Raw genomic sequence first — 11,928 nt, forward strand, 5'->3', positions numbered from 1 at the left:
CGTGCTGGTTAAAAATGTTTCATGTAAAGCTGCACAAGGTGTTAGATTTAGGTTTTGGAATGAAAATAATTCTTCATTGATTTTGAGATTCAATACACATCAATATATAATACACGGCAAATTGGTGTAATTGGAAATAAGAATTAATCTGGGAATAAAAATGAGTAATATGCTGACAAATGGGAAGATTGCTGTAATTTCCATTAATACAAGGAGTGACAAGAAGCTGGAGTTTCACTGTTGGATTTCATACATTCACCTTCTTACCACACGCGCACATGTACGTTCTCAATGCTTATTTACATGATTTGAAACGCTTAATTATCTAATTGCTTTAACTAGATCTCACTATTTTTCTTCTTGATGATGCAGTTGATTCCTGGTTGACACTTGTTGTTTCAATAGTTGCTTCTTTTTAATACTCCATCATGCAATGGAGCACAGTGAATTGTGCAGGTTAGCCTAGTGTTATTAATTAAATTCGCTTAAATTTCTGTATCTTGCTAAGTTATTTAATGCCAAAACTTAATATTTCTATTTCCTGTAGTGGACTGTCGATACCCCTGTTACTCGTTTTTTTAATACTAGTGGCGGATCGGGCGTTGCACGATTACTGTTATAATTTTGTAAAAAATGTCATTATATTGATTATCTACTCCAGGACACATAAATATTTCTTTATATAGTTTCAATAATTTGAATAAATGGGTCTATGAGTTGTAGCAAGATTATACATACGGATGATAAGTGCACTGCAAACATTTCATTAAGTACATTCTATTCGGAATAGAATTATTAAAGTTAGTGTAAATAGAATGATTAACTGCTTCAAATTCAACACGCCATCAAACACTTGTACGTTGTAAATAGAATGATTAACTGCTTCAATTACAAATGCCTTCGAAATTCATAAATAAAAAGGAATTTATAAATTCTATCAAAACAAATCTAGACTTGCTAAGCCTTAATTTAAGGCTACCTGAAGTGATTTGCACAAACAATCGAAATTTCAGTTAACTCATGTTCTACCTACGAAATTCCAATTTGTTGTTCCCAAAAAATGACATTTTTATAGAGAGCAAAAACTACAAAGTGTGACACCAAATGTATCATTTTGTTGCCAAGGGAAAATAATCAAATACGGAGAAAGAAAAGATTCCCTAATTTGAACTATTGCACATAAATATTAATCTAATAAATCCTATCACCTAACTGGATGGTAATTGCATTTGATATTGTACAAAAAAAGTCAGTCACAAGCATGGATAAATGAGGAGGATTGTGCTAATAAGTTCATAGTCAGCACAAAACTTTATGAACTATTACATGAATCCTTACAAATGAGCCAATCTGAGTGGCAAGAGAACACTAATGCAACTCACGCATTTCGATTTTCAAGAAATGAGAAAATTTCAAATTTCACTTCTCAAAAACTGATAAACAAATTAGATCTACATAAATTAACGCAAATATAAGCATACAATAATGAACATCTAAATCAAGAAATTCAAATATGGAAAATTCAGAAATTCTGCTTACTGAGTGTGACGATATTTTGTTCTTGCACCATTTCGTTCATATAAAACAAAACCTACAACAACCACATTTTTCCTAAATGAGTTAAAAAAGAAAATATTAACACCCAACAATGTTAATCGTTTCAAGTTCATGTATCACCTTATCCACTAAGCCTAACTACATACTAACATTAACTCCCCCTCACCAACATATTGTCAGAGTTCTTGGCGGCACATAATATGATAAAAGTTTAAAATAAACTATAACTCTGTTAATTCATTGAGCTTTTTATCCAAAATCACGATATGTACATATAATAAATATAAATGAAAAGCTAAATATACAAGTAAAATCAAGGCATCGATTCACATGGTATAAAAAATAACAATAATAACCCATCCATGACATCATCACTGGTAGCTAAATTGAACCTAAAGCAATTAACAAGGAATTTGCAACTTATTTTCAGTTATTTCTTCGGAAACCAATTAATTGGCATACAGTTTTGCTCGAAAAAGGAATTTTTTTTTATTGAATTCAATTATCTACGGGTGGATTATTTTAATTGTTCTTACCTTGTGATAGGAATTGTTATTCAATTATCAATCTCTCCTATGTAATTGATATTTCCAAGTTCCAGCAAACAGGGATTTTTATGGACCTAGTGTACAAGTTTCAAACTCTTTCTGTTAGACCATTTTACCATTACCAACAATTACAACACTATTTTACTTCTTATGAAGTGCCTTTTACCGTGAACCAACTTGTCTCAAATCAACGAAACACTACTTTTAGTCCTTATACAGAGACAATATAAAATTGATATGAGAAAGAGTAACAATTTTATTTTATTTTATTTTATTTTTGTTTTGGTTTTATTAGGACTTCATCATTCGATGCAGTAAAAAGATGGACATAAGTGCTTACTGGGAATAAATAATGGTAGCAATCTCCTATTGTCAGCATATAGTTCCATGAAACAAGGGATCCCATTCCAAGAAGCCACCATTGCCTTGTATTTTCCCTGATGCAAAAGTTAATTTTTCAGTCAAAACTTTAATGTCTCAAAAAAGATTAAACATAAGAAAAATAATTACAAGAACCTCAAGCCTACTTGAACTTGGAACTCCAGTTGAATCAAGATTAGTCACGTTGGCCCATCCTCCATTCAAACTGCATAATGTACAGAAGAAAATAAATATTTTGAATAGAAAAAATGCCAAATCTCGAAAATAGTAGGAAAAAATACCCAGAAATAAACTGCACACAAAAACTTGTAAACACCATACATAAACATAAATTCAAGCAAAAAAATGCAAAAATAGTGATAAATTTCTCAAAGAATATCATCATCAGATTCATCACAAACATCAAAGGTACCAAATTTTCATCTCTGTACATGGACATTTATTTTGTGATTTAAACTTAGAAGTGAAATGCACAGAATTCTCAGGTCAAAGTCCCATAAAAATTGATTTTTCACTCTACCCACACCCTCCATCCCGAAATAAGAACCCCCTGCATTTTCGAAGCTCGAGTCGTAGTGGAATTTCATAACCACCCATGGTGAAGTACTTGTTGGATATTGGTTAAATAAATCGAAAATTGAAAATCGATTAAAGTGATTTCGTATCGACTTCTTCGAAAATCAATATCGGATGAATGAGAAATTACGAAAAAGGACGAAAATCAGTGAATAGACACCTTTTCATAAAGGTGCATTGTTTGGAAAGGGTGCATGGTTTGACCTTAACCATTAGTGAATAGACACCTTTGACATAAAGGTGCATTGTTTGGAAAGGGTGCATGGTTTGGCCTCAACCATTTCGTCCACACCCTTTCATGGTCTATAAATAGGACCCTTTGGGTGTCTTATTTCTCACAATTTGATATGCAAAATATCTCTCATCCTCTCTTCTATCCAAAATCAAAATCATTTCATTTATTTTGATTTTCCTTCTTTTCATCCTTGGAGTACATAAGCCTAAATTTGGTTCGTTGTACTTGTGTTTTGGAGTGCTACAAACACAAGTATAGCCGTTGTATCTTGGGAGTCGATTGCCGAAATCCGTAGGCACCGTTGCGGGGCAAATTCGACTTAAGGACAAAGAGTCCAACTCTTGCCTCGGCTTTGTCCCTACTCTCTTCTTCTTCTTGTTTGTGTTTTCTTTGCCGTTACTCTGTCCAATTTTCGGCACGGATTTACAAACCATCATTATACTTATTTTGGCGTCACTATTCACAAAATTCATCCAACAATCTTAAATCGAATTCTATAAATTTTGTGAAAGTGACATTCTTGTTTGGTTAAACTTGTTAAGTTTAACTTCTTCTTCAATTCTAATTTTGGTTGATCTTCTGTTTTACGTAAACAAAAATGAATACGGTTCTTAATACCGATACTACTTCGAATGAAACTTCGAACATGGGAACTTCTGAAGGAAGTGTTCCTACCGGTGTGATTCCTCCCGTTCTGAATACAACTACTACTAATGTGATTCCTCCGGTTATGGGTGCCCCTACTATCGTACATTCAAACTCCGTTTCACATGGGGAAAAGCCGGATAAATTTGTTGGAGTTGATTTCAAAAGGTGGCAACAGAAAATGTTGTTTTATCTCACAACCCTCAACTTGGTGAAATTCTTGAATGAAGATCCTCCCGCCATACAAGAAGGGGAAAACAATAGGGCATCTTTGATTGCTTTGGATGCATGGAAACATTCGAATTTCTTATGCAAGAATTACATTCTTAATGGCTTGGACAACGCCTTATACGGTGTATATTGCTACAAGAAATCTGCAAAGAAACTATGGGAGTCCTTGGAAAAGAAGTACAAGACCGAAGATGCCGGAACCAAGAAGTTCATTGTGGGAAAATTCTTAGACTACAAAATGGTAGATTTGAAGACCGTCATCAGTCAAGTGCAAGAATTGCAAGTCATACTCCATGACATTCATGCGGAAAATATGTCCGTGAGCGAATCATTTCAAGTGGCTGCAATTATCGAGAAACTTCCACCCATGTGGAGGGACTTCAAAAACTATCTCAAGCACAAGCGCAAGGAGATGAACATTGAAGAACTTGTGGTCCGATTGAGGATTGAAGAAGACAACCGAAGTTCGGAAAAAGGAGTTTGGGATAGCATACCACAAGCAAAGGCAAATGTGGTAGAATCTAGCAACAACAAAGGAAAGAAGAGAAAGCATTCCGTTGAATCTACAAAGAAGAATGCAAAGAAGTTCAAGGGCAATTGCTACAATTGTGGAAAGGCTGGACATCGCTCGGTTGATTGTCGCAAACCTAAGAAGCAATCCCAAGCCAACATTGTCGAATCTGATGCCATATCAAATGGCATGTCCGATATGAATTTATCGACAGTTGTTTCTGAATGCAACATTGTTAGAAATCCCATGGAATGGTGGGTTGATACGGGTGCAACCCGTCACATTTGTGCCGATAGAGGAATGTTCACATCATACACTCCAACTGAGAGAGAAAAATTGTTTATGGGGAACTCCTCAACATCCAAAGTGGAAGGACAAGGCAAAGTGGTCTTGAAGATGACGTCGGGAAAAGAACTTAGCCTCAATAATGTCCTTCACGTACCGGATATTCGCAAGAACCTTGTGTCGGGTTCTTTGTTAAGTAAGAATGGCTTTAAACTAGTCTTTGTATCGGATAAGTTTGTACTTACCAAAAATGATATGTATGTAGGCAAAGGCTATGTAAAAGATGGACTATTCAAAATGAATGTCCTAACTGTTGTGCCAAATGCTACAATCAATAAAACGTCATCTTCAGTTTATATTCTTGAGTCATGTAATCTATGGCATCATAGATTAGGACATGCAAACTTTAATTCAATACAAAAGTTAATGAATTTAAGTTTACTTCCGAATATGCATTTTAATAATGAAAAATGCGAAACATGTGTAGAGGCAAAAGCGGCCAAAACACCATTTCATTCGGTTGAACGAAACACCACACCATTAGAACTAATTCACACGAATGTGTGTGATTTAAAGTTCGTACAAACAAGGGGTGGTAAAAAGTACTTCATCACATTCATAGATGATTGTACAAGTTACTGTTATGTGTACTTGTTGAAAAGCAAAGATGAAGCTTTGGAAGTGTTTAAACACTACAAAAATAAAGTTAAAAATCAACTTGGAAAAAGAATTAAAATGATTCGTAGTGATAGAGGTGGAGAATATGTTGCACCGTTTGAAGAATTTTGTGCAGAATCTGGAATAATTCATCAAACAACGGCACCATATTCACCACAATCTAATGGAATTGTTGAACGCAAAAATCGAACGTTAAAGGAAATGATGAATGCAATGTTGATTAGTTCGGGCTTACCTCAAAACTTGTGGGGGGAAGCCATACTTTCTGCAAATCATATCCTTAATAAAATACCACACAAAGATAAGGTTGAATCACCTTACGAATTATGGAATGGTCGGAAACCTTCCTACAAATATCTCAAAGTGTGGGGGTGCTTAGCTAAAGTACAAATACCCAAACCTAAACAAGTTAGGATTGGACCAAAGACAATTGATTGTGTCTTTATTGGATATGCTATCAATAGTAGTGCATATCGATTCTTGGTTCACAAATCTGAAGTACTTGATGTACACGTAGGTACAATTATTGAATCAAAAAATGCGGTCTTCTTTGAAGACATTTTTCCGTGTAAAGAAAAGGAAGTAAGTTCAAATAAACGAACTTATGATAACGTACATGGAAAGAATGATGATCTACAAGTAAATGAAGAACCGAGACGTAGTAAAAGGCAACGAATTCCAAAGACATTCGGTCCAGAATTCGTAACCAATTTACTTGAAAATGATCCTAGGACATTTGATGAAGCAATGTCCTCTCCCGAAACTCCTTTTTGGAAAGAAGCTGTACACAATGAAATTGAATCCATCATGAGTAACCATACTTGGGAATTGGTTGAACTCCCTCCGGGAAACAAAGCTTTAGACTGTAAATGGATCTTCAAAAAGAAATTGAAGTCGGATGGATCAATTGATAAATACAAGGCTAGATTAGTAGCCAAAGGGTATAGACAAAAAGAAAGACTAGATTTCTTTGATACCTATTCACCCGTTACAAGAATTACGTCTATACGTGTCTTGATTGCAATCGCAGCATTGCATAATCTTGAAATACATTAAATGGATGTCAAAATCGCGTTTCTAAATGGTGAATTAGAAGAAGAAATCTACATGAAACAACCTGAAGGGTTTGTTGCACCAGGAAATGAAAAGAAAGTGTGTAGACTCGTAAAATCATTATATGGATTGAAACAAGCACCGAAGCAATGGCATGAAAAGTTTGATAAAACTATGTTGTCAAATGGCTTCAAAATCAATGAATGTGACAAATGTGTCTACATTAAAAACGCACCTAATGAATATGTAATCATATGCCTATATGTTGACGATATGCTAATTATGGGAAATAACTCCAAAGTCATTTCCTCGACCAAGAAAATGTTAACAAAACATTTTGACATGAAGGATATGGGAGTGGCGGATGTAATATTAGGGATTAAAATCTCTAAGACATCCGATGGTTTGTCATTGTCTCAATCACATTATGTTGAGACTATACTTAAGAAATTTAAGGCGTATGACGATAAACCGGTTAAGTCACCAGTTGATTTAGGTATTTACTTAGCCAAGAATACTGGTGAGCCCGTATCTCAATTGGAATATTCACGTGTCATTGGTAGTTTAATGTATATTACCAACTGCACAAGACCGGATATAGCATACATAGTCAACAAGTTGAGTAGATTCACTAGTAATCCAAGTGTTGTACATTGGAAGGCATTAAACCGAGTTCTTAGATATTTAAGACACGGTTGAATATGGATTACACTACTCAAAATATCCTGCAGTATTAGAAGGATATACTGATGCAAATTGGATATCTGACACTAAGGATTCAGAATCCACGAGTGGTTATGTATTTACCATTGGAGGTGGAGCCGTGTCCTGGAAATCGTCTAAGCAAACATGTATTGCTCGATCCACGATGGAATCTGAGTTTATTGCGTTAGACAAAGCCGATGAAGAAGCAGAATAATTTTCTTGAAGAAATTCCATGTTGGGAAAAGCCGATTTCTGCGATTAATATACATTGCGATAATCAGTCGGCAATAGCAAGGGCACAAAACAGTATGTATAATGGTAAGTCTCGACATATCCGTCGGAGACATAATACCATTAAACAGTTAATATCGAATGGTATAATCTCTATTAACTATGTGAAGTCAAAAGAAAATTTGGCTGATCCTTTGACGAAAGGACTTGCAAGAGATCAAGTATACCATCTTTCGAGGGGAATGGGCCTAAAGCCTGTTGAATAGAATTACTATGACAGAAACCCAATCTTGTAGATTGGAGATCCCAAGATCTTGGTTCAATGGGACAACTAAGTCATAAATGATTCGGAATAAAGCACTTATTCCCATTCCTAAAATTTAAAGTGCTATGTAAAATGCGCATAAGGATAAGTATACATATATACTTTTAATGATTCATAACCTTGAGATAGAAAGGTATGAGATCACCTATATAAGTGTGAAATGGGGCCGTTTCTACGAGAATTCGAGGCTTAATTCTCTTAGAGCACTTATGAAACCAAGAGTTGTCCAAGGCCAAAATGAACTCAACCATGAGAACCGAATAGGTTAGATGAGTCATGGTGTTGGTACAGTTGTTTGGTTTTACACGAACGGCTGGATGGTTCAAGACATCGCGTTCACCAACTAGCCTAGTAAATCCGATTGTATTCAACTAAAGAAGGTTCAAGGCCACAAGCTACCTATCTTGATGCTATGACTTGTCGTGTGTACTCCATTTGTTAGAGTCTGCATTTCATTTGCATTGCATTCGCATTGTGTTGCGCATATCGAGAAATTTCCATTCATGTGGGGGATTGTTGGATATTGGTTAAATAAATCGAGAATTGAAAATCGATTAAAGTGACTTCGTATCGATTTCTTCGAAAATCAATATCGGATGAATGAGAAATTACGAAAAAGGACGAAAATCAGTGAATAGACACCTTTTCATAAAGGTGCATTGTTTGGAAAGGGTGCATGATTTGACTTCAACCATTATTCATGAATAGACACCTTTTCATAAAGGTGCATTGTTTGGAAAGGGTGCATGGTTTGACCTCAACTATTTCGTCCACACCCTTTCATGGTCTATAAATAGGACCCTTTGGGTGTCTTATTTCTCACAATTTGATATGCAAAACATCTCTCATCCTCTCTTCTATCCAAAATCAAAATCATTTCATTTATTTTGATTTTCCTTCTTTTCATCCTTGGAGTACATAAGCCTAAATTTGGTTCGTTGTACTTGTGTTTTGGAGTATTACAAACACAAGTATAGCCGTTGTATCTTGAGAGTCGATTGCCGAAATTCGTAGGCACCGTTGCGGGGCAAATTCGACTTAAGGACAAAGAGTCCAACTCTTGCCTCGACTTTGTCCCTACTCTCTTCTTCTTCTTGTTTGTGTTTTCTTTGCCATTACTCTGTCCAATTTTCGGCACGAATTTACAAACCATCATTATACTTATTCTGGCGTCACTATTCACAAAATTCATCCAACAGTACTGTTCGAAATCGAACCCAGCAAAACAATCTTCCTCTTTCTGCTGATTCTGCCCCTGTGCGTGAGAAAAGAAGATAAATTAGGGGAAAAACAGTGAAGGAAACATTCAAGGAAGGAGACGTCTTGTTTGTGCGGGGATTCTGGGGAAGTGGAGTAAAAACTAAGGACCACGCTATTCTGGGAAACGATATTGGTGGAGATGTAATCGGACTTCTTGAGTTTGGGCAGCAGATGAGAAGCACACAAAATCGTTCCCAGCTGGGCTTACTTGCCAAAAATGTGTGCTTCTCCCAGTGAGCCTCTCTGCAAATCGAACCCAAAAAATATGGGTTTCTAGGCCGGAGTTACTGGAGTCGACGTCGGGCTTCGTAGATGATGACGGGCTTCGGGTTGCAAATGGCCGGCTTCTTGGTCGTCTTCTATTTTGGGGGAAAAACAAGTGAAAGTGGTGAACCCAACTAAAAAGCATGGGTAGTTCAGTAGTTGCGTGAAAAAATGGAAGAAGCCTGAGAGAAGAAATGGAAAAACAGACGGTTGTGTGAATAACAATAGAAAGGAGTCAGACAAGTGTGATTTGCTCAGTGCATTTACTACATAAATGGAAGTGAGAGGTAATGTTTATGTGAGATAAACACTCAAATTGAAACGATTGTTGCGTGAATAACAATAGAAAGGGGTAAGAGAAATGTCCTTTGCCCCATTATATCTCATTAAATTTCATTTTCTGCACTTCTTCAACTGACTTTATTGACTCAAGTGTGTTGTGGCTGCAGCACTTTGCAGGAGACCCATTTTTCAAGTGGACAAAGGACGAAAAAGCCCTCTTTTGTCTCCCACATATTAGAAATGTGTCCCTAACTAAATAAATAGGGGAGTTGTTGAAAGGCACATTAATTACCTCCTGTTACACATATAATACTATCAATCTGAAATGTATGATAAATGGGCCCCACAATTGTTTGAAAAATTGACAAATAATGTTTTTTTTTATGTGTTTTGGCCAAACGGGAGTTAGACAGCTAACACAGCTCGGCTTAGTTGAAAAATGGCTTATGAACAGTAACCGGGTAAGGAAATCCGATGAACAGTGAAATTCAAGAACTCTCTTTTAATATTTGTAGGATATTTTTGAAGTATGCCGTTTATATTTAACACACTGATTCTTTGATTCTTTCTTGAGATAATAATTTTCCGTTGTCTAAATTCTTAGTCCATATTTAGTAGGATCTTGTCAGCGACCTTTGTCTTCGGATCTGATGACTCTATAGAATCAACATTTTTTAAACCTGTCAGTAGGGCAATAATTTTTTATGCAAAGGTTGCATAATTCAGGCAATCAACTGAATCAATAATATTTAGACCTTTAACTGTTTCATCATAATGATATATTACTGAGGCAATAAGACAATATATAATCCTTCCAGTATGATATCAAATAGGGTAATTGACGCAAAACATCCTTACCTTTCGAGGTTATTGTGGAAAACGTCCCTACCTTTCATTTTTTGGCATTTTTGCCCTTATTTACCACCTTTCTTGCGCTGAAGGTCCTTTTCACTGTTTTTTGACGATTTTGCCCTCTATTCAAATAAAAGAAAAAGAATAGAATAGAAAACAAAAGAATTAATTGCAACTAATACCCCAAAATTTCAAAAAATTACAAATTAGTAATAAATATAGGAGTTAATAGCCCAAATGGTTACTAAACTTTGCCAAAGGTCCAAAAAAGTCATTGAACTTTTTTAAATACAAAAAGAAAAAAAAAACCAACAAAAAAAATTGAAGAAACGGGCCCCACCAACAAAAAAAGGACAAAAAAAATAAGGAAGGTGAAAAGTAAACCAAAAATTATTTTTTATTTTTTCAATCGTACATTTTTAATCAAAATTTATTGAAAATTTTATTTTTAAAAATAAAGAAAAAAAATACAGATTATTTTTGCTAAAAATAAAATTTTCAATAAATTTTGATTAAAAATGTACGATTGAAAAAATAAAAAATAATTTTTGGTTTACTTTTCACCTTCCTCCATTTTCACATTCCTTATTTTATTTTTATTATTATTATTTTTGGTCCTTTTTTTTGTTGGTGGGGCCCGTTTCTTCAATTTTTTTTGTTGATTTTTTTGGTTTTTTTTTCTTTTTGTATTTAAAAAAGTTCAATGACTTTTTTGGACCTTTGGCAAAGTTTAGTAACCATTTGGGCTATTAACTCCTATATTTATTACTAATTTGTAATTTTTTGAAATTTTGGGGTATTAGTTGCAATTAATTCTTTTGTTTTCTATTCTATTCTTTTTCTTTTATTTGAATAGAGGGCAAAATCGTCAAAAAACAGTGAAAAGGACCTTCAGCGCAAGAAAGGTGGTAAATAAGGGCAAAAATGTCAAAAAATTAAAGGTAGGGACGTTTTCCACAATAACCTCGAAAGGTAAGAATGTTTTGCGCCAATTACCCATATCAAATATGTCTTAATAAGGTTACATTATTAAAGCTAGCTTTACCACTAGTGAAATTAACGTCGAATACTTTGTTTTTCAGTCTTGATCCTTCTATTTACTACCAGAGCTGTCTAGTAAATAAAAAAAAAGTTCTCTTTGGCTGGCTGACAAAATTAATTCACAAAATGGGGCATTCTGAGAATCGAACTCGGGAGCGAGAATCATACCACTAGAACAAATGCCCTATTATTTTTAATTACTCTGTTCCATGGATCATAACTGTTTACAAGTCTGACCTATACTGATATTTATTTGCAGTGAACTCAA

The 11,928-nt window shown here is 34.9% G+C and overlaps 1 protein-coding gene across 4 annotated transcripts in view; it reads right to left on the bottom strand.

Moving 5' to 3' along the window:
• Window positions 1–9,904, bottom strand: part of LOC111410169 — a 12,771-nt gene extending 2,867 nt beyond the window's left edge. Inside the window, exons 1-6 of one of the 4 annotated variants that reach the window (XM_023040398.1) lie at window positions 9,430–9,904; window positions 9,164–9,216; window positions 3,007–3,093; window positions 2,622–2,691; window positions 2,446–2,542; window positions 1,540–1,591 (exon numbers count right to left, since the gene is read on the bottom strand). In XM_023040398.1, coding sequence (XP_022896166.1) covers window positions 1,540–1,591; window positions 2,446–2,542; window positions 2,622–2,691; window positions 3,007–3,093; window positions 9,164–9,216; window positions 9,430–9,630 — 560 coding nt within the window. In that variant the 5' untranslated portion in view covers window positions 9,631–9,904. Of the gene's footprint in view, window positions 1–1,534; window positions 1,612–2,445; window positions 2,543–2,621; window positions 2,692–3,006; window positions 3,094–8,569; window positions 9,217–9,429 lie in introns of those variants that run through there. The other 3 variants (XM_023040399.1, XM_023040400.1, XM_023040397.1) reach the window with 3 other exon arrangements.
• Window positions 9,905–11,928: the final 2,024 nt, after the last annotated feature.

The sequence above is a fragment of the Olea europaea genome, chromosome 15, assembly GCF_002742605.1.
Source record: "Olea europaea var. sylvestris chromosome 15, O_europaea_v1, whole genome shotgun sequence".
Taxonomy (NCBI): Eukaryota; Viridiplantae; Streptophyta; class Magnoliopsida; order Lamiales; family Oleaceae; genus Olea; species Olea europaea.